We start from the raw sequence: 23,324 nt of genomic DNA on the forward strand, positions 1-23,324 counted from the left end.
TGGCTCCTTCCAGGGACATGGGCCAAACCCATCCCTGAGCAGCCACTGCCACTCCTGACCCTCCCTTCTCTATGACAGCTCCCCCAGCCCAAGGGGACAGAGCCAGGCCCTGTCAGGGGCCAGTGCAGCCCCTGCCCAGTTGGGAGCCAGGGCTGGCTGTGGCCCTGGGCTCGTGGCAGGGCTCCCGCTCGGGGCTGCTCCTGTGCCTTGGGCCTCTGGGCGCTCACGGCTACCTCTGGGAGCAGCTGCAGTGGGATGCATGTTGGTGCATGAGTCCCGTTTCCCAGGAGCTGGAAACGAGCTCCAGAGGCCTGGAAGCCGAGGTGCCTCCAGCTTTGGCTGCTGCTGGGTCATGCAAGGGCCAGCCCTAGGGGAAGAGCTGCTGGCACACAGCCCCGCCAAGGGCTGAGCCCAGCACAGCAATTACCTCCTGTGTCTGGGCCTGTGCCTGGCATCGCCTTCTTTCCTGCCAATGAGCCACTGCTTCCTCTGGGAAACGTCTCCACCTGCATGGTCTTTTGGTCCATCCCTTGAGAAAGGAAGAGGCACAGCTGAATCAAATGGAAAAGTTCTTGATTTGGGTGCTGGCATTTTCAGCACCTCATGCTTGTCAAATATGGGGATAAGGTTCAAAATATGCCTTGGCTTTTGAGCCAGGGCCAGGGCCCTCCCTCCTCCAAAAAGCTGCCAATACTGAGCAGTAGTGAGGAGATAGCGTAGGGTGACAGCACACACGAGCACGGCTCTGTCCTGACACCTGCAGCGATGCTGCCCTGGCCAAGCTTTGGGCTCTGAGCTGGCAGCTCTCCCAGGGGGAAAGGCCTTCACCTACCCTCGCCATCTCCCAGAGCCTCAGTCCTGGATGTGGGTTGGGAAGCCAGATCACCTTCAGCAAGAGGCTTGGCTGCAAGGAAAGGCAGGACAGAAGAGCTCCCGTGGATCTGTAGGAGATCCTCAGGCTCCCTGGGGCTGGCAAAGGAGCTGTGCAAGGCACATCCCCGGGGCACAGCCTCTTCCCTCTCTGCTCCTCTCCGTGGCTGCACAGAGCACATGGAAGGAGAAACTGGCATTGCACATGGGAAGAAGATTGACAGCTAAATGCTTCTTCCTCCCACTGACAGCGATGCTGTGGGATCACTCAGGGCTGCAGAAGGGAGCAGGGCAAGGCTTCCAGAATCCTTCAGCCCTGAGATTATGTTAAGGGATATGGCACATGAGTGAGCTCTTGCCACCTTGACATTATTCCATCAGGAAAAGCACATTGAGAACTTGCCTCCAGCATTCTCCAAGTTTTGCCAGCTGTCATCTAGCAGGGCCTCCAGATAATCCATGTCCTGATCCCAGTCTAGAAGCCGGTACAGATCAGAACCACGTCCATGGTGAGCTGGGATCCACTTCTGCCTTAGGGAACTGGGCACTGCAAGGGGTTTGGGTTAGATCGTGAGTACCAGATGTCAGTGGACATGGCCAAAGCTGCAGAGGGGCCTGGGGAGCTCTGGGCTGGCTCTGGTCACTCTCCACCCTCTTTGCAATCCCTGTGCAACATCCCAGGGGGGTTGTCAGGGCCAGAGCAGGGGTCCTGTGGGTTCTCTCAGACAAAACTCCCTCCATCCCTCCCGCGCCCTCTGCCCTTTCCCCACCATGGGTACCCCTTTGCAGTCGCTGCCAGGTTTTGGGATGTGTCTCCCATGGACGGACCCCAGCAGGACTGCTCAGTAGCCGAGTGCCCTGAGCCTGCTGGGGATAATTCCCCTGGGCGGTGCCGGTCTTGTCCGGGCTGTATCCACACTGCCAAGCAGCAGAGATGGCAGCTCAAGCCTCAGCAGGGCTCAGGCCCAGAGGCACAGCAATTACCTCCTGTGACTGTGCCTGGCATGGCCTCCCTTCCTGCAGCAGAGGCTGCCCATGGGCCACTGCTTCCTCCGGGAAACGCCGCCTTCAGCACAGCCACTCTGTCCACTTCTGCAGAAAGGGGCAGCTGGATCAGATGGAACCATTCCCCACTGGGGAAACTTCAGGAGGCAATGCTTGTCAAAGGCATGGTTAAGGATCAGGAAATCATATAAAATTTTTTGGCATTGGCCAGGGCCTAACCTCATCAAAACAGCTGCCCTTTCTGATCTACCTGGGGACTGAGAAATTGCAGGGGATCTCAGTGTGAGCATGACCCCTGCTGTAGTTTGGGCTCCCTGCCTGCTGATGCCAAATGTCGTTCCGATTGGGAACGGCTAGAAAGAACGACACAAACTCTCAAGGGAGTTTCAATACGAGAATTCTCTAGTTTATTGCTTCAGGCCTGTCTTATAGACAGATACGTGGAAAGTACCGAAAGGAAACTCTTATTGGTTAACAAAGTGCTACATTACCATCATTGGTCAGGGGCTCACTACCCCCCTGACTCTCTCCTGCAAGGGAAAACAAGAGGACTGCAAAACAACACCTGCAAGGCTGTTTAGTGTCCCTGAGAATTGTTTTAATTCTTTCTCATATTTTTCCCAGGCTAGCTTCTCAGGCAGCCTGAGGAGCTATGCGGCCTGTAATGTGTACAGGCACTGTGGTTCAGGTTTACCATCCATAGCCAAATGCCTTCCTGCAGAAGCTGGGGAGAAGCTGCAGCCAGGCCAGGCTGGGAAACAGCCTTGCAGGCCGTGAAAGCAACAGTGAGGCAGTGAGGCTGCCATGGATCCGCTTTCTGCTGTGCAAAGAAAGCCCCTGGCTGCTGAGTCTCTGGAGAAGGCTGAGGGACATGGACCCACCTTGTCCTCCCTGCAGCATTTTCTTTAGCATTTGCCTCATGGGTTTCCATGGCACATGGGGTTTCTGGTGTCCTGCAGCTTTGTTCTTTCCACTTGGAGGACCTTAAGAGAAAATAGTTCCCCTTTGCAGGAATGGATCCCAGAAAACCAGTGCTCAGCCTGTGGGGTCAGGAGGGACACACCACTCACCCCTGCCATGGGAGCCGGGCTTGCGTACAGTTACCAACCCAGGAGCTGGGAAAGTCCTGCCTGCAGACACACCTGTAACTCAACAGCCACAGGAGCTTCTGTCATCTCTGCTCATCTGCACAGGCAGCACTGAGCCACGGGAGTGGTGAGGGGATCGCACAGGATGGGGGCACACACGTGCACGGCTCTATCCTGACACCTGCAGCGATGCTGCCCTGGCTGAGCTTTGGGCTCTGAGCTGGCAGCTCTCCCAGGGGGAAAGGCCTTTGCCTACCCTCGCCATCTCCCAGAGCCTCAGTGCTGGATGTGGGTTGGGAAGCCAGATCACCTTCAGCAAGAGGCTTGGCTGCAAGGAAAGGTAGGATAGAAGAGCTCCCATGGCTCTGTAGGAGATCCTCAGGCTCCCTGGGGCTGGCAAAGGAGCCCTGCAAGGCCTGGGTCCAGCCCCTTCCCTCTCTGCTCCTCTCCGTGGCTGTACAGAGCACATGGAAGGAGAAACTGGCATTGCACATGGGAAGAAAATTGACAGCTAAATGCTCCTTCCTCAGCGGTGCTGTGGGATCACTCAGGGCTGCAGAAGGGAGCAGGGAAAATTTTCAGACTCCTTCAACCCTCACGCGACCTTAACGCAAACGGCACATAAGTGAGCACTTCCCACCTTGACAGATTATTCTGTCAGTACAAGTGGCAATTCAGAACTTACCTCCAGCATTCTCCAACATTTTCAGTCTCATTCACCAGAGATCCCAAATAATGCAAGTCATGATCCCAATCTAGAAGGAAGCACAGATCAGAACCATGGCCATGGTGCGCTGGGATCCCCTTCTGCTTTAGGGAACTGGGCACTGCAAGGGGTTTGGGTAAGGCTGTGGGAGCCAGATGTCAGTGGGCATGGCCAAAGCTGCAGAGGGACCTGGGGAGCTCTGGGCTGACTGGTCACTTTCCACCGTCTTTGCAGGCCCTGTGCAACATCCCTGGAGAGGCAGCAGGACCAGCCCATGGCCCCTGGGGACTCTCTCCCTCCCACAGAAGAAACTCTCCCTAAAGCCCTGGGGAAAACCATCCCCAACTCTTCCCAGGGAGAAGGAAGTGCTGTCCCAGGAAAGGGAAGCCAGGCTGCGGGCTCACCTGCTCCCTGTGCTCACTGTGGAGCAGCCTGGGCAGCCCTGTCAGGCAGGGCCACTGCCAGGAGGAGCAGGAGGAGGAGGCGCAGAGCAAAGGCCATGGTGCCTTGCCCTCTGCCAGTCCTGCAGCTCTTGCTGCCACCGCTGTCCTAACACCGCTGTCCCAATGTCAGCACCGCTGCTGCCGCAACAGTCGTGGTCAAGAACTGACTGCTCGGTCCTCGTGGTGCTGTGCAACCACGGGGCTCTGGGACCTCTGGGACCTCAGAGCCTGCTGTCACCTCAGCCTGCTGTCACCCCACAGGCTGCAGTGACCTCATGGCCAAGGTGGAATTGTGTGGGGAGTGGGATCTGCCTTCTTCACTAGGGAGCTCATCCTGCCCAGCAGCTCTGTCCAAGGGCTATGACAGGGTCCCAGCCCAGCTGATCTCACAGGCTGGGGGATGAAGGGATGGAGAGCAGCCCTGCTGAGAAGGACTTGTGGCTGCTGCAAGGAGAGAGGCTGGACATGAGCCAGCCATGTGCCTCCAAAGGAGGCTGCCCAGCAGCTTGAAGGAGGTGATTCCACCACCCCTCTGCTCTGGTGTGAGCCTACCTGGAGTACTGCATCCACCTCTGGGTGCCCAGCACAGAAAGGACATGGTCCTGTTGGAGCTAGTCCAGAGGAGGGACAAAATGCTCTGAGGGCTGGAGCCCCTCTGCTTTGGAGACAGGCTGGGAAAGCTGGGGGTGTTCAGCCTGGAAGAGGGAAGGCTCCACGCAGACCTGATTGCTACCTTTCAGTACTTTAAGGGGACTTGTAAAAAAAAGACAGGACAGAATTTTTAGTAGGGCCTGTTGTGACAAGACTGAGGGGGAATGTTTTCAATCTAAAAGACGGTAGATTCAGACTAGACATAATGAAGATGTTTTTTACACTGTGGGTTTTGAAACCCTGGCACAGGTTGCCCAGGTCGGTGGGCATCCATCCCTGCTGACATTCAAGCTCATGCTCTGAGCAACCTGATCCAAAGGTGTCCCTGCTCTCTGCAGGGCACTGGACTAGATGGCCTTTAAATGTCCCTCCCAAGCCAAGCCATTCTGTGCTGCTGTGCACCTGCAAAGCAGTGCTGGAATAATGCTGGGGTGATGATGCTGGCACCTGTGTTTTGGTAGTTGTGCCATTTAGCTGTTGGCCAAGAGAGGATTGATGGGCTGCACATTGAAGTCTGCAAGGAACAGTGTGCTCAAGGAGAAACAGGAGAGGAACACGGCTCCCAGCTCAGATAAATGCCAGCATTTTGCTGCCCATTCCTTGTAAAGAAATAGAGCAATGTTCTGAACATCCCTTCAGTGTGGGTGCACTATTGGCTGTATCAGTGCTTGTGTTCTGTAAAACAGGTGAGTTGTTACAGCTTCTTGCCCCATTTATCACTGGATAAAATCCAAATATTGCATTGCTCCATGTCTCCTTTCTTCCAAGTAAAGGCAGATTTTGTTCATTCTTCAGTGGTACATATTCATCTGTTGACAAGCAAATTCTTCTTGCCATTCACACAATGTTGATTTTCTCTAATCAGATTGTAATTAAGACTTACCTCTCACTCTAATTAAGGCTGATGGATTGTGAGGCAAAGTGTTGCATAATTTGCCTTGGAGAGAGTTTTTCTCTAATTCAATGACATTTGAAGACAGGTGTAGCCTACCATACTTATGGCATTAGTCTCCGACTGTCCTTTTCTCTCACCCAAGGGGAGGATCGAGGTCTGCAGGTCTCATCTGTGCACAGAAAGAGTTAATATCTCACCCAGACCTGCAGATGGTCATGATGGTTTCTGCTGGGCAGTTGCTGAAGCAGTCACAGTGATGGATTTCAGGCTGCCCTGGGGCTGTGCCAAGATCTCAGGGGGCCTAGCCAGAACAGTCGTGGCCGTTCTGGCCTCATGGCTGGTCCCAGGCCCTGCTTCCTTCAATTTCAGCTGCGGGCTGATGGCTTCCCCTCCCTGTGCCCGGCAGCCGCTGGGGCCACGCGGGCCGTGATGAAGGGGCCTGGCCCAGCCCGGAGTCACTCCCAGGGCCTGGCGGAGCCCGGCTCGGTGCAGGCCAGGGGGGAGCAGGGCCGGCCTGACCAGCACCCAGTTAACTCTTCACAGCTGGAAACAACAGAGAGCTTTCCTGGGCTTGCCTGCCTTTAAAATGTGGATTTCACAGAGGAGGATACAGCTTCTAAATTATTTAATAGCTTGACAATTCTCAGAGCCAGCCAGCTATTGGTTTTGCTAAGCACAGAGGAAGATCTTAGCAGCTCCCTCCTAGAAAAATCATTTGCATGGGTGGCTTCTTCCCTTCTCACCAAATATCAACTAAGACAAAGCCAGCACAGATACTCATGGTGAAACAGGAAGGAATTTTGAAGCAATTGTTTTAAAGCAAAATCAATTATTAAACAGAGACTGATGTCACTCCCCGAGAGCACTGGAGAGGGACAGTGACTCTGCCACCTCCCCCCGGCCAGCCCATTCCAATTCCCAATCAGCCTTTCTGGGAAGAACTCCTTCCTATTGTCCAGCCTAAACCTGCCCTGGTGCAGCTTAAGGCTGTGTCTCCTTGTCCTGCCCTCTAGCAGATCCCCACTCGCAGCCAGCTTGGTGTCATCTGCAATTTGTGAGTGCTGGACTTGACCCCCTCAGCCAGATCCTTAGTGAAGATATTAAACAGGAGTGGGCCCAGCACAGATCCCTGGGGACACCACCAGGGACTGGACACCGGCTGGATGCAGCACCATCCCCACCACTCTCTGGGCCCGGCCTCCAGCCAGTTCTGCAGCCAGCAAAGAGTGCTCCTGTCCAAGCCATGGGCTGCAGCTTTTCCAGGGAATGCTGTGGCTCTCCATGTCCAAGGCCTTGCTGAAGTCCAGCTTGACACATCCAGAGCCTTTCCCGCAGCCACCAGGTGGGTCAGCTGGTTATAAAAGGAGATCTGTGTTCTGGGATGATGGGAGATGAATTTCCCAGCAGTGGCTGGAAGAGGAATCTGTGGGGTCGGGAGCATTCAGGGATCCAGGGATGCTTTGGGGGGTCCCAAACAGGCACTGAGGGGGCACTCGGGGATCCTGAAGAGTTTGGGGGAGACTTATGGGACATATGGGGGGCGATACTGGTGTTCTGGGGAGCGCAGGGCAGTCCATCCCAGTTCCTTCCAGCATGATCCCATTTGCTCTCAACCACTCCCAGTCAACCTCAGTGTAGTTGGACTCCCTGCCAGTATGATCTCAGTCACCTCCTGCATGATTCCAGTTCATCCCAGTATAAGTCCTGTTGCTTCCAGTTACCCCCAGCATGCACCCAGTCACTCCCAGTTCCTGCCTGTTGCTCCTGGCATGACCCCAGTTGCTCACAGGTGCTCCCAGTCAGCCTCAGCATGATCCCAGTCACTGCCATTATATCCCATTTGCCCCCAGCCTGGTCTCAATTGCTCCCTGCAGTTTCCTACTCACTGCCAGTATGATCCCAGTATGATCCCAGTTTCCCTCAGTGTGATCGCAGTCTCTCCTGGCATGGGCCCAGCTGCTCCCGGTATGATCCCAGTATGATCCCAGTATGATGTCAGTACACAGCCAGTACAATCCCAGCCACTGCCAGGATGATCCCAGTATAAACCAGTCCCTTCCAGTGCTGCCACTCCTGGGATCCCCCAGACCACTCTGCGTTCCCCCCTCCCACATCTCCCCAGAGGAGCCCCAAGGGCTGGCAGTCCCCAGCCAAGGTCCCCAGCCAGCCCCAGGTTGGATCTGCAGCCCCCAATTTTCCCAGTTTCCCTCTCCTTTTCCCCGGGCCGGGTTCCCCCCATCCCCAGCAGGTGGGAGCAGCCGAGAGCCCTGCACTGCCCATCCCAACCTGTCCTGGCTCCATCCCCGCTCCTGCCATGGGCTGTGAGGGGTTCAGGAACGGGGCACCGAGGGTGTCACTGCTCCTGGGGGAGGAGAAGGAGGGAAGGAAGAAGAGGAGCAAGAGGAAGAGGAGGGACAAAGGAGGGTCAGGGAAGAGAAGAAGAAAACATGAGGTCGAGCACTCCCTGAATTCACAGCCCCCCACTCGTGGGATCTTCACCCCCCATCCCACAGGTGACCGGGGAGTGGGAGCTTGGCCCAGATATCCTGGGGGACCCTGGGTTGGGTTTTTTGGGGGGATGTTTGGAGAATGAAGGACTCCATAGCTGAGTGGAAAATGCCCCTTGGGGGGATACTGGGGGGTCCCAGCATCCCTAAGTGGGGAGATGAAATAGGGGGAACTTTCTGGATTCCTGGCACTCCCAGCAGCCTGGGGAGGCCAGGGACTGGGTAGAAGGGGAACCCCCAGTACAAGCATGACCCCCAGCAGCTGGGACAGGGGGGAACCACTGAACACCAAAGGGGAGAGAGCAGAAGCAGGGAAGTCCTGGGAGGCATTTTTAGGGCTGAATCTTGATGTTTTGGAAGTTTTTATGGATAACTTGTGATTTCTAGAGATGGACTTGGGCAGGAGGAACCCCCTAATCCAATGTGCTCATGAATTGTATTTTTCCCCAAACCAGAATTTCCCATTCCCAAACCTTGACTGGATGGAGGAGGAGGCTGTGAGGAAGAGGAAGATGCCCCAGGACACCCAGGCGGGTGAGGAGGAAGTCAGTGCCCCTTTCCCCCTCTCTCCTGCTCCATCTCCCAGCACAGCATGGGCCCCCGGCTGCAGGACAACCCCGCTGCCGACGCCGTCCTGCCGGGGACGCACTGGGGGGATCTCCTTCCCCTTCCCTCTGGCACGGAGGCAAATCCCATCCTCTCCTTGTCCTTCCTCCCCCAGACAAGGAGCTGAGGATGAAAATCCGGGAGGACAAATCCCCACGGCAGAACCTCATGGAAGAGGCCGTTTTGAGTGGCTCCACAGTCACAGATGGGGCTGGGACATCACCATCAGAGTTTGTTGTGTGAGGTCACTGAGCAGCTACAGCATCATAGAGGGGATTGTGTGACATCACAGAGCAGGCTGTGACATCACAGAGCAGGCTGTGACATCACAGAGAGGACTGTGACATTAGACATTAGATTCATGACATCACAGAGCAGGCTGTGACATCATGGCATGGCTGTATGACATCATAGACCTGGCTGTGAGATCAAAGTGTGTTCTGTGACGTCACAGGGTATTGATCATCAGGTGTATGACATCACAAAGAGGGTTGAGTGACATCAGTGATGGCCTTGTGACATCACAGAGGAGGGTATGAGGCCACAGAGAACACTCTGCCATCATAGAGGGTGTCTCTGTGACATCAGATATTGGTTTGTGACATCAGAATGTGGCTGTGTAACATCATAGAGCAGGCTGTGACATCACAGTAGACTGTGACAATATCTGCTGTCTTTGTGACATTACAGTCTTCTGTGACATCACAGCACAGCTCTATGACATCACAGGATGACATCCCAGAGTTGTCTCTGTGACATCACAAGGGCTGCCCAGAGTGGGCTGTGACATCACAGGGGGCAGTGTGACATCACAGGTGTCTGTGTGACATCACAGAGGGCAGTGTGACATCACAGGGGGCAATATGAGGTCACTGGGGAGGTCACTCCACCCCAGCCCCCCTCACAGTTCCCCCCAGAGAAGTCCAACGCTGCTCTTGCACAGCGGGGTCCCCTGTCCCCCCGGGTTTCCCCACCCCTGGTGCCACAGCCTCCCCCAGAAGATGTTCCACCAGATCGACCCCAGAGCCTGACACAGGGACGGGGCTGGGGCCGTGGGGGTGGGACAGGGGGACAGGGACCTCCCGGCAGCATCCCTGTGTCCCCCCAGGGCCAGAGCCTGGGCCAGGGCTCCTTCACCCTGTCACCAACGAGGGCTTGAGAGCGCTTGAAAAATCCCCGGCAAGGGAGCAGCAAAACCCAGATTTAATATTAAGTGACAGCAGCAAAAAGTTCCTTGGCAAGAGTCACTCTATGATACATTGGGCCAGAGCTGATCTGGCTCTGTCACTTTGGGCCGCACCAGGAGTGGGTCACAGCCCAGGAGCACGATGAGCCCAGCTGGGACTGCAGCACTCGCTCTGTGGCTTTTGGCTGTCAGTCTGTGCTCTGAGGAGACAAGGATGAGAGGGAGGTCTTTTGCATGGGGTAACAGAGGATTTATTGCTCTGGGGAACCTTGGGGGCAAAAGAGAAAATGCTAAAAGAGGGAGGCAGATCAAAGGGAGGGTACAAAGCATCAGCTAATCAGAGATATCCTGGGGAGGGTAAAAGGCAGGGTTCACAAAATCATTCTCCAAGGAAGGAGGTATGGGGGGAAATTGGGTCACATGGACTAATCAAACGTTGAAATTTAGGGGATTTCTGAAGTGGAATTCCAAGCATGCAGTGGGTCTAAGGTAGAATTTACAGGCAACTCCGGGTAAATTGACCGAGTGGGGTGGGAGGGTCTCATTTGGACCAAACCTTCAACCTGGGCAATAACAGAACATACCATTAACAAGAAACACACTGCAGCAACCACCCTTTGTCCCATTGTGGCAGGCCCCACTAAAACCTTTGTCCACCATTGCATTTCCAATGAGCCGGGTTTCCATGGCAATTGCCAGGACAGGTGACCCAGGTGTGGTGTCCCGGGGAGGGTTGCCATGGAAACAGGTGGCAGCACTGACCCTTTCTGTCTGGCTGAGCTGACCTTTGGCCCTGGCAGTGGCGTTTGCTGCTGGTTCCACAACGCCTGACCAGCCAGCGCGGTACAGGGCAGGTGGCTGTGGCACAAGCCCCCAGCAAGGGATCCCCTCTGGCTCTGGGTGGTAACACCAGCCCTGAGCAAAGGGCTGGCACAGTGGGGTCAGTGCAGTGACCATGGCAACAGCCCTTTGCAATGGCCCAGGTCAGGTTGGGATGATAATCCACCCTCACAGCTGGCCCAGGGCAGCTCTGCAGTGCCCTTCCCCACACCCTGGCTGCACAGAAGCACTTCCAGGGCTCTCTGCATTTCCCTTCCCTCACTCTTGGCTCACTCACACACCTCCCAACCACCCACTTGGTGCTTTCAGCTGCAGGGAGTTCAAAGCTTGTCTGTCCTTCAGCAGCTGCTCTAATTCTGCCTTCAGCCAACTCTGGGTTTGTGATTATTGCAGAACTCCCTGTGTGTCTGAAACATTCCTTGCCTGTTTCTGCCTTGGGGAAGGGGAACCTCCTTGGTGGCACCTTGGGCTGACACACACTTGAGGAGGGTGTCTGTTTTCCATGGGGAAACTCAGCAGTTTTAGATTGCTAAAATAAAAGAAGAAAACCCCCCTTTGCCTGAGTGCAGCCAGTTCTCTGAGCAAAGCAGGTCCCAGGGGAGTGAGGAGAGACAGGATGGGGCTGGGGAAGGTGGAGCAAGGTTGTCCCCACTGGGTCAGACCTCAAGGCACAGCTTCTCTGACCTGGCCAGACCTCCTTAGGAGAGACCCTGGATCAATATCCATCACTGAATGCTGCAATCACCTCTGCTCTAAAGAGAACAGGAATAAAAGACACCTTTAAAATAGTTATTCATATTTCCTAGAAGCTCTTTGAAATATTTCTCCATAACTATTGCAGGAAACTTTCCTAAGAACTGCAGCAGACCAGAGGGAAATCAAGGCACAGCCATGGTTTGTTGGGACTTGCTTGATCCTAATGAGCCCCGTGGTGCATTTGGAGCTGAGCCCTGGAACCTCAGGGCCTGAGAGGAGATTGTACAAACTTTTCCAGGAGTCCAAGTCAGAGGAAACACCCAAAGTTTCTCAAAGCATTAATGGGTCCCACTGAGGTCCATCCCCAACACAGGCTCCTCATGGACTCCTTGGAGGAGAGAACTGGAGGCCAGGATTGCACAGAAACCTCTCAGAGACTCAGTGTGGAAAGGAAAATCCAAAGTAGCTGAAAAAGCCCTGAGTATCTCAAAGTATTGATGAGCCCCACTGAGTGTCAATGCAGAGCTCCCAAGGGACTCATTAAAGCAGATTATTGGGGCCATGATTGCACAAACTTCTCAGAGACTCAGTGTGGGAAGGAGAAAGGAAAGTTCCTTAAGAACCTGAAGTACCTTGAAGCATTAATGAGCCCCACTGAGTGTTGTTACTGACAGAGGCTCTCAAGGGACTAATTACAGCAGATAATTGGAGGCCAGGACTGCACAAACCTCTCAGAGACTCCAAGGCAAAAGCCAAAGTCCTTTGAAAAAGCTGCAGTCCCTGGGAGCATGAAGGTGCCCCCAGGGCCATTCCTGAGCAAGGCTCCCCAGGGACTCCTTCCAGCAGATCCCTGAGGCCACTGGCAGGTGGGCTAGGGGGGATGCTGGCGCAGGCCAAGGGGGTGACAGTGGCCAGCCTTGCTGGGGCTGTGCCAGGAGGCCCCAGGACCTCAGGACAAGGTGTCTCCTCACAGCCCTTGGTGGCACAGCATTGGCTGCTGTGGCCCAGGACACCAAGCCTTGGCTTCTCTTTGTCCCCAGCTGTCATCAGTGCCTGCAGTTCTCTGCTCTGCCTGGGGCCTGGGGACACTTTCTCAGTGCTGTCCCTCAGTGGGACCCATTAAAAGTAAAAGAAACTTTGGAGTTCCATTCTGACTTGGATTTCTTGAGAGGTTTCTTCCCCTCCCTCTCAGGGACTGATGTTCAGGGCCTCAGCACAAAGCCCCAAGAGGCTCATTAAAGTCCTGCTGCTGTGTCTGTGCTGCTGAGCTGTGCCTGGCTCCTGGCACAGAGGGCGATCCTGGAAACCAAGAAGAGTTTCAAAAGCACATTTCTCTTGCTGAGCAGCTCTTCTGCCAGCCCAGCAGGGCTGGGGTACTGCCTGCAGCCACCCTGGGCACAGCCCAGAGGCACAGAGAGCTTCAATCAGTCAGGGCTGGGAAGGTGCTGAGAAGTGCCTGGGGCAGAATCCCTGCCAGCCCTTGACACAGGAAGCCTCTGGCTGCAGCACAATGCAGCTGCAGCTCCTGGAGCCATCTCCTAAAGCTGGAACATGCCAGTGCCTACAGTCTCTGTGAGTACATTCTCTGCCTGTCCCTTGTGCAGAGCAGCCAGGGGTGCCCAGGGCTGTCCTGCAGAGCAGGGTCCTGCAGCCCAGGGCGCTGTGCTGGGGCAGGGACTCTGCTGCCTGCCAGGGACAGCTCTCAGCCGGCCCGGGGAGCTGCTCCCAGCACTGGGGAGAAGCTGTGGGAGGAAGGAGCCACCCAGAGCAGGGCAGGTGCTGCTGCTGAGAGGGGCTGTGTGGGGCAGGGCTGCTCCCAGCTCCAGACCTGCCTGGACACAGCTCCGGAGGGCACTTCCCAAAGGAAGGTGAGACTGGGATTGCTGTAAAGATCAGGAGATTTCCTCAGACTGTTTTCTTTAAGCAGGGTGGGAAAGTTGCGATGATGACAAATGGATTTTTACTTTTTATGTATTTTTAATGTATTTTTAGATCTGTCAATTATTATTATATAGTTATAAAATCATAATCCTTAAGTAACTCTATTAAACTACTATTATATACTTCTATAACTATTATCCTGATTTAGCTCTAGTCCATTTCCTAACCTTTCTCTTAGATTTTAGAACAATAAAGTGACTCTCAAAATAGATTTCTGAAATACTATATAGTCTTATCATCAGAAAGAGGAGCTACAAGAACATTTTGGTTTTTAACCAGAATGTGAGCAGCCATAACAAAAAGTGGGGCAAAGAAACCCTTGGACCTACTCCAGTGGATTGAGTCAGGGGTGTGTAACTGGGGCAATGAATCTCCTATTGAATGTTTCTGTTAAATATCCTAATTAATCAACCTTCATAAATTGTTGAAATAAGGTGCCGGGTGTGCCACATCCCCACTGGGACACCTGGAAGCTTCCAATGAAACTGGTTTTTACTTTACTGTTCTAACACTGTTAAAAATTTGTGGTTTTTTTCTCTTTTGATTATAGACAACAGGGTGATGAGAGAAGCAGAAGAGGAATTGTAATTCCAGAATCACAGAACATTCTGAGTTGAAAGGGACACACCAGGATCAGCAAAGTAATGTTGGAACATTTATAGAGATGCCAGAATTGTAACTTTGGGTGCTCAGTCTCTCTGTTGGGAGCCTCCTAAATGGCCTGAATGCACTGCTCTGATATTGTCATTGTTATCAGGGGCTCTCAGGGAGCCTCTGGCATCTGCAGCAGCTGAGTCAGGCCCTGCCCTTGGGATTGCTGCCAGGCAGGTGTGTCCATGGGAATGGGGTGTCCCAGCTTCCCTGTGACCTGTGGGGCTGTGGGCAAAGCAGTCCATGGTAAAGGGGAATGAGCTGAGTCCCCTCCCTGAGATCCCATCACGGGCACACCTGGGGATGTCCTTGCTGTGTCCTTCCAAGCTCTGAGCTGCCCTCCTGGCTGCAAATCTATGCCAGAGCCTCTTGGAGTTCCCTGAATGTCCCACAGGGAAGGGCAGACATGTCACAGCTGAGGAAATGCTGTTGGCTTTGCCAAGGGAGCCGTGAGTGTCCTTGGCAGAGAGGGGTGCTGAGACCTTGCCCAGAGACCTTTAGAGAGGGTGAGACATTCAGGGATCCCTCTGCCCTGGGCAGGGTCTGGTTTGTGCCAGGGTGACACAGGAGTGTGACTGTGCTCTGATTCCAGCCAAAGGTGCAAACCCAGGGCAGTTGGGAACAAGCCCATCCAGCCCCTCACCTTCCCTAAGCCACAGGGAATCCTTTGCCTCTCACATCTCTCAATGGCAAACTCTGAGTGCAGCAGAAATGCTGGTTATTTCTGACCTCAGAGAACCAGGAATGATGTGTGGGCAGGAGAACAGTTCCTAAAACCAATTCCTGCCATACTTTAGAATTGTGTGTGCAGGTGCTACCAAGCCTTTCTGCATTAGGAGTGATTCCCCTGACAAATCCTGACTATCCAGCCTTGTCCCTCTGCCCCATGGCCACAAACCCAGGGCAGCAGGGCAGGGATGGCACCTGGAGAGCCCCCAGGCACAGGCCTGGCTGCTCCTGGCACACCCAGCACAGCTGGAGCTCAGGCAGGGACCTGGGTGAAGGTTTTGCCAGAGCAGGAACAAAGGTGAGTCCCAGCCTCTCCTGACTTGTCACTGTTCTTTTTCTTCATGAACAGGTCCCCATGTGCAGCCACAGCAAATGTCCAACAGCAGCTCCTTCAGCCACTTCCTCCTGCTGGCATTGGCAGACACGCGGCAGCTGCAGCTCCTGCACTTCTGCCTCTTCCTGGGCATCTCCCTGGCTGCCCTCCTGGGCAACGGCCTCATCATCAGCACCGTAGCCTGCAGCCACCACCTGCACAGCCCCATGTTCTTCTTCCTGCTCAACCTGGCCCTCACTGACCTGGGCTCCATCTGCACCACTGTGCCCAAAGCCATGCACAATTCCTTCTGGGACACCAGAGACATCTCCTACACAGGATGTGCTGCACAGGTTTTTTTCTTTCTGTTCTTCATTGGATCAGAATATTTCCTCCTGACCATCATGTGCTACGACCGCTACGTGTCCATCTGCAAACCCCTGCACTATGAGACCCTCCTGAGCAGCAGAGCTTGTGCCCATATGGCAGCAGCTGCCTGGGCCAGTGCCTTTCTCAATGCTCTGCTGCACACAGCCAATACATTTTCCCTGCCCCTGTGCCAGGGCAACGACCTGGGCCAGTTCTTCTGTGAAATCCCACACATCCTCAAGCTCTCCTGTTCACACTCAAACCTCAGGGAACTGGGGCTTCTTGCAGTTAGTGTCTGTTTGGTATTTGGTTGTTTTGTGTTCATTGTTTTCTCCTATGTGCAGATCTTCAGGGCTGTGCTGAGGATCCCCTCTGAGCAGGGGCGGCACAAAGCCTTTTCCACCTGCCTCCCTCACCTGGCTGTGGTCTCCCTGTTTGTCAGCACTGGCACATTTGCCAACCTGAAGCCTCCCTCCATCTCCTCCCCATCTCTTGATCTGGCACTGTCAGTTCTGTACTCAGTGGTGCCTCCAGCCCTGAACCCCCTCATCTACAGCCTGAGGAACCAGGAGCTCAAGGCTGCAGTGTGGACACTGATGACTGGACAATTTCAAAAACATTAAACTGCTGGCCCGTTTCTGCAAATCACTTGTAATAAAAGTAATCTTTGATAGTTCTTGTTGTTTTCATTTTGGAGATTCTTTTTCTTTGTTTTACATTTAAATCTTGTCCACAAATAAATGTCATTGTTTGTGCCATTTCTCATTTTGTTTCTTTCCACCTTCCCTGTGGCCACGAGGGGCTGCACTCTGGGTGGCTTTAAAGGAACTAAAGGGTCTCCCAGCAAAGTTTTCTCCAGAGATCTGCCTTTTGTTCCCTTCTCTGGAGCTGCAGCAGCAATGTCTGTGTGCAGAGCTGGGGACAAGTCAGGGGTGGCACTGAAGCTCTGCTCCTGATGGCCACACCATTCCTGATCCAGGCCAGGGGCCATTGACCTCCTTGGCCACTGGGCCCACTGCTGGCTCATGTCCAGCCTGCTGTCCATCAGTGCCCCAGGTCCCTTTCTGCCTGGCTGCTGTCCAGCCACTCTGTCCCCAGCCTGGAGCACTGCAGGGGTTGTTGTGGCCAAAGTGCAGGACCTGGAACTTGGACTTGTTAAACCTCACCTTGTTGAGTTTGGCCCCTGGATCCAGCCTGTCCAGGTCCCTGTGCAGAGCCCTCCTACCCTGCAGCACATCAAACTCCCAGCACACCAACTTGGTGTCATCATGGTTCCATGGGGCCCTGGAGTGTCACAATGGTCTCCATGATTCCATGAGGCCTCCCAGGGTCACAATGTCCCTTTGGTTCCATGGGACCCCTTGGTGTCACAAAGTCCTGTGGATCCTTGGGCCCCGCAGTGTCACAATGGCGCCTTGGTCCCCCAAGGCCCCACAGTGTCACAGTGGATCCTTGGTTCCATGAGGTCTCACAGTGCAGCAATGCTCTCCTTGGTTCCAGTGTCACCATTGGGCCTCATGGTCCCAAGGGCACCATGGTGTCAAACATGTTTCCTTCATTCCATGAGTCCCTGAGGTGCAACACTGGCCCCTTGGTTCCATGGGGCCCTGTAGTGTCCCAATGGCCCCATCATGACACGAGGTCCTGCTCTGTCACAGTGCTCTGCATGGTTCCACAAGGCTCTGCAGTGACACAAGGGCCTCTTGATTCCATGAGCCCAAGAAAGAGGTGGCCTCTGGAATAGTAAAATTGATCAACAGCCTCAGAGTGGCTGAGGATCCCTCATCATCACAACAGGAATGAACAGGATTGGACACAGATTTCTGGCTATCCCAGCTTTGGGATGGGCCCTGGACTTGGAGCAGGAGCAGCTCTTGAGGGCCCCAAGGCCAGGGCTGTTGTGCTGGCCTGAGCAGATGAGATGGCAGGAGGGGCTGCAGAGCTCTCAGCACCTCAGGGAGAGGGGAGCAGGGCACCCAGGGAGCCTCCTTTTCCCTTGACTAAGCACTTTCCCCCATGGCTGGGGCTGAGGCCTCTCTGAGCTGCAGCTGCTGCTGTGCCCTGCAGAGGGGCTGAGGCCATGGGGCAGTGCCCAGAGCAGCCTGCCCTGAGCAGAGCTGTGGGGCCAGAGCCGGCTGGGCTGTGCTGGGGAGAGGCCCTGGGGGCTGCTGAGAGCTCAGGGCAGCTGGGACAGCTTGGAGGGAGCTGGGCTGGGCTTAGAGAGCCTGCCAGAGAAACCAGCAGTGTCCATCTCAGCCTGGGTGAGCGTGCAGGACTCACTGGTTCCATGTGGCCTCGCAGTGTCACAATGGCCCCTTGGTTCCTTGAGGCTGTGAAGTGAATTAATGGTCTCTCCATGGTTCCATGAGTCCCAGCAATGTCACAGTGGTCTCCATGATTCCATGGTGCCCCACAGTGTCACAATGGTCCCTTGGTTCCATGGGCCCTGTGCTGGTGCATTCCCCCCTCCTCTTCTCAGGCTGCCCTGCCAGCTGAGAAATGCTCCTTGGGCCTGGGCCTTGGCCAAGGGCTCAGCTCCTGGGCTCAGCTCCTCTGCAGCTCATCAGAAACCCTGTCTGCTCCCAGGCACTGCTGCTGCCAACCAGCTCCTGCTTGCTTCAGGAGCAGCCCTGGGAACTGTTTCTGTTCCCTCTGTGCCACAACATCCCTGTTCTCAGCCTTGCAAAGAAAGCTGTTGATGCCAAGTGTGGCCAGGTTGAAACATTGCTGTGCCTGAAGTCCCTCTCTTGGGGCCCTACAAACAGCGCTCCAAAAGGAGCCCCTTGCAGCTCTCCTGGGCCAGCCACCTCCCTCGGAGTGGGGCCTCTGCGAGCCAGGAACTCTCTCGTTTGCTGCACTCGGGGCATCCCCGAACAACAACAGAACCTGGGCCAATCCCCCCACTCCTCCAGGCTCATCCCCTCACCCGCTGGGGAGATGCCAAAGCATCCGCAGGGAGCATTTCCCTGCCCTGCAGGGGAATTTCTCACAGCTGCCTTGCACTGCCTCTTTGTGTCTGTGTGCACACACCAGTGCTGTGCCCTGGTAAATGTGGCAGAAATGGTGCTCTCAGAGGGGCTGGAGTGCCCTGGAGATCTGAGTCAGTCAGGCCTGTGAGTGAGGTTAAGTCACGAGGTATAAACTAAGTTAAATGCTGCTAAGAATTGTTCTCTTGTTATGTTGTTACATTTAATAGAAGTTATAAGTTATGTTTGATAATGTTAAGTGTTTTTCCTCTACTAAATCATGAAGTCATAGGTTATAAGTTAGTATAAATATTGTAAAGTGCTGATCTTTTGTTAAATTGTGAAGTTGAAGGTATCAATTACGGTTAAGGTATAGGTTAAGTCCTGTTAAGTTTGAGCTCTGTTAAGCTTTTAGGCCGTATTCCTTTTATCCTTGCCCTCACTGTCTTTTTGTCAGACACACACACACATACACACACACACATGGACAGTTCTGGGTTCATTTCTGGTTGGATTGCCTGAATTTTGTTTGGTTTTGTTGTTGCTTTGTTTCCTTGCTGTGCCTGAAGTGTCCAGTCAGGAGCAGAGTGACTCTTGCCAAGGAACTTTTTGCTGCTGTCACTTAATATTAAATCTGGGTTTTGCTGCTCCCTTGCCGGGGATTTTTCAAGCGCTCTCAAGCCCTCGTTGGTGACAGGGTGAAGGAGCCCTGGCCCAGGCTCTGGTCCTGGGGGGACACAGGGATGCTGCCGGGAGGTCCCTGTCCCCCTGTCCCACCCCCACGGCCCCAGCCCCGTCCCTGTGTCAGGCTCTGGGGTCGATCTGGTGGAACATCTTCTGGGGGAGGCTGCGGCACCGGGGGTGGGGAAACCCGGGGGGACAGGGGACCCCGCTGTGCAAGAGCAGCGTTGGACTTCTCTGGGGGGAACTGTGAGGGGGGCTGGGGTGGAGTGACCTCCCCAGTGACCTCATATTGCCCCCTGTGATGTCACACTGCCCTCTGTGATGTCACACAGACACCTGTGATGTCACACTGCCCTCTGTGATGTCACACAGACACCTGTGATGTCACACTGCCCCCTGTGATGTCACAGCCCACTCTGGGCAGCCCTTGTGATGTCACAGAGACAACTCTGGGATGTCATCCTGTGATGTCATAGAGCTGTGCTGTGATGTCACAGAAGACTGTAATGTCACAAAGACAGCAGATATTGTCACAGTCTACTGTGATGTCACAGCCTGCTCTATGATGTTACACAGCCACATTCTGATGTCACAAACCATTCTCAGATGTCACAGAGCCACCCTCTATGATGGCAGAGTCTCCTCAATGGCCTCACACCCTCCTCTGTGATGTCACAGCCAGCTCTGTGATGTTATAACACCCTCTTTGTGATGTCACTTAGCCCTCTTTGTGATGTCATACAGACACCCTGTGATGTCACAGAACACACTTTGATCTCACAGCCAGGTCTGTGATGTCATACAGCCATGCCATGATGTCACAGCCTGCTCTGTGATGTCATGAATCTAATGTCTAATGTCACAGTCCTCTCTGTGATGCCACAGCCTGCTCTGTGATGTCACACAATACCCTCTATGATGCTGTAGCTGCTCAGTGACCTCACACAACAAACTCTGTGATGTCCCAGCCTCATCTGTGACCTCACACAACCCACTCGGAGCTGTCACACAGCCCCTTTCTGACATCCTAGCTGCTCTGGGTCTCCAGGACACAGTCCCAGAGGTGCCGCTGTGACACAGCCCCCTCTGGGACATCGCACAGCCCCTGCCAGTGCTGAGCCCCTGGGAGCTCTGTCTGGGCCTGCTTGTGTCCCTGAGATGCCCTGGCAGGGCCCCAGCCCTGCTGGGCTGTGCTCAGGAGCTGCTCCTGGTCAGAGCTGTCTCTCTGCAGCGCTGTCCTTGCCAGGAGCCCGGCCCAGCTCAGCAGCACAGACACAGCACCAGCACTTTCATCACCCTCTCGGGCCTTTGGGGCTCTTTGCATCCCACTCAGTCCCTCAGAGTGTGCTCCAGAAACTTCTCAAGAGCTCAAAGTCAGATGGAAACACTGAAGTTTCTTGTAGTTGAAATGAGAGACACGAGTGAGAAAGCGTCCCCAGGTTCCAGGCAGAGCACAAGACTGGAGGCCCTGATGGCAGCTGGGGACAAGCAAGGGAAAGGTGTCTGTGGTGCTGAGCAAAGCTGGATGTGTTTCAGGAATGCCAAGGGCCAAGGGCTGAGCCCCAGCCCCTGGCAAGGCAGATGCTGTTCCTCCCTCATTGCTCAGGGCTCTTCCCCAGCCACTGGCATGTGGGGATGTGCAGTGCCAAGGGCAGCACCATGGGGCGGCCCCTGCCAGGCTGCTGAGCAGGGACAAGGAGGCAATGAGGCCCCAGGGCTGCCAGGGTCACTTGTCCCCTGCTGGCCTCAGGCCCAGGGCCAGCAGCCATGGCCAAAGGGCTGCAGAAGTTGCCTCTGGCAGGGCCTTGCAGCTGCTGCCCATCCCTGTGCCCTCTCCAGCCCAGGTTGTCCTACGGTGTTGTGATAGATTGGCACTGAAGAAAACAAAGTGAAACACCAAAGGAAGTTAAAACTGCTGGAGGCTGATGGGAGTTTGTCTCCTCGCCAACAGCTGGCCATTTCTAAAAATTGACAGGAGTTTTAACCATTGAAAAGTGAGATCAACCTGTGAACAGCACCTTAAGCCCTAAGGCTGGGAATTTCTTTGTCTCTTGGTTTCCTGGCTCTGAAAGGTAACTGAGCTCCAGCTGGCTTCCCATCCCTGGCCCAGCCCATGCGGCCCGGGCAGGGGCTGGGCTGGGCCTGCCGCGGCTGCCGGCCGGGAGATGCGGCCTGCGGGGCTTGCCCCGGGCTCTGGCCGGGCCAGGCCGCTCCCTGGCTCGGCTGCAGTTTTTGCTGGGACTGAATTCACCACAGACTGCCCAGGAAAGAAAGAAAAAGCTCTTGAGCTGTGGCGGGCTGAGACAGTGACCACACTCTTCAGAGCAGCCATGAAGAATCTTCCAGCGCACACAGCTCCAGCCGCTGCTCCGGCAGAGATCACAGAACCATCTACAAAGCCTGGGCAAGATTTTAACCTTTTCATTACCCAGATGAGACTTGCAGATTAATCCTTTTACCCAGAGAGAGAAAAAGAGAGTAATCAACATGTGAAGAGACTTTATAAACTATTAGAGACAGTAAAGAAAAGAATTAAGTTTCAGAAAAGGTAGAGAATAAGGAGATGCTTTAATTAAACTGAAATATTTTTCTGTTAAAGCTATAGAGATGGACAATAGTTTCCTGAAAAAACTCCTTTAATTCATGACAGAGTATATTGGGAGGAATGGAATGTTCAAAGTGTGGATTTTGAGCAACAGGGAAAGTAATTGTGATACAGTGAGGTGCTGGAACAGAGTGGGGAGAAGTAATAGTTGAAGATTTGTGGCCTTTTGAGAGGCAAAGAGAAAACTTCTCTTTCCAGAGAAGCTCACAGAGACAGATGAAGAGAACTTTTGCTTTTGAATAACTCATCCTTAAAAATGACATCCCTAGACTCATGGCCCATACACACCTCAGAGTGATGTGAAATGGGAGGAGTGAACTGGTGACAGGATTTCCGGGCAGCTGGCATCAGGAAAATAGAAAGCTATAACAGAAATAGTTTTCTCGTGAAAAACTCCATAGATCAGCAGAAGAAGACTTCTGTTTCTCTACAAAGACTGATGAAAAGACTCTAGCAGGAATTGGGACTGTTTTAAACACCAAAGTTCCAAGGTTTTTTTTGTCTCTATGTTGTCATGTGAACAAGAGAATGGTTGGGTAGTGGAGGATAAAAGGGTTTTCTGGAGGTTTATTCTGGTATTCTTATTCTTGTAGTTTGTTAATAAACTTTCTTTATTCCTTTGAAGTTTTAAGCCTGTTTTGCTCTTGTTCTAATCCACATCTCACAGCAAGAAATAAGTAAGTTTTCCTGTAATTTTTTAGTTACTGCTTTAAAACCACAACAATATAACAACCTAAATCTCCTCAAAATCTCTCAAATTTATTTAAATCTTCTAAAAATCCCATAAAATTCCAGAAAAAATCCACAAAATCCCAGAAACATCCCACAAAATTCGACAAGAATCTGAGAAAATTTCCACAAAATTCCATAAATCTCCAAAAAATCTCATGAAACTATTTAAATCTCCTCAAAATCCACAAAATTCCAGAAATATCCTAGAAAATCCCAAAAGCATCCCACAGACTCCCAAAAACATCCCACAAAATCCCATAAACCTCCCAAAATATTCCAGAAACGTCCCACAAAAATTCCACGAAATTCCCCAAATCTCCTCAATATCCAACAAAATCACACAAAAATCCCTCAAAATTATTTAAATTTTCTCAAATTCCTAAAACATTCCCGATGAATCTCACAAAATTCCACAAAATGTACACGAAAGTCTGCAAAATTTCCACAAAATTCCACAAGAATCCAACAAAATTATTTAAATCTCCTCAAAATCCCACAAAATTCTGGAAACATCCCACAAAATTAATGAAATTCCTTTAAAAAAAGTTAAAATCTCAAAATCCCAACAAATTCCACACAAATTGCACAAAATTTCACAAAAATTCCTTTAATTTTCTCAAAACCCCACAAAATTCCACAGGAATCCCTCAAAATTCCCAGAATTTCCTCAAAATCCTACAAAATTTTACAAAAATTTCACAAAATGCCCTAAATCTCTTGAAAAATCCAACGAAATTCCACAAAAATCCCACAAAATTCCTTAAATCTCCTCAAAATCCCACAAAATAATAGAAAAATTCACAAAATATTAAAAAATCCCACAAAATTCCTGAAATCTTCT

The 23,324-nt window shown here is 53.1% G+C and overlaps 1 protein-coding gene across 1 annotated transcript; it reads left to right on the forward strand.

Moving 5' to 3' along the window:
• Positions 1 to 15,169: 15,169 nt before the first annotated feature.
• Positions 15,170 to 16,119, forward strand: LOC111942969 (olfactory receptor 14J1). Its single transcript, XM_023946021.2, has one exon. The coding sequence runs from the start codon at positions 15,187 to 15,189 to the stop codon at positions 16,117 to 16,119; it is 933 nt and encodes a 310-aa protein (XP_023801789.2). The 5' UTR covers positions 15,170 to 15,186.
• Positions 16,120 to 23,324: the final 7,205 nt, after the last annotated feature.

This window comes from Cyanistes caeruleus, unplaced genomic scaffold (genome assembly GCF_971803275.1).
Source record: "Cyanistes caeruleus unplaced genomic scaffold, bCyaCae1.hap1.1 HAP1_SUPER_29, whole genome shotgun sequence".
Taxonomy (NCBI): domain Eukaryota; kingdom Metazoa; phylum Chordata; class Aves; order Passeriformes; family Paridae; genus Cyanistes; species Cyanistes caeruleus.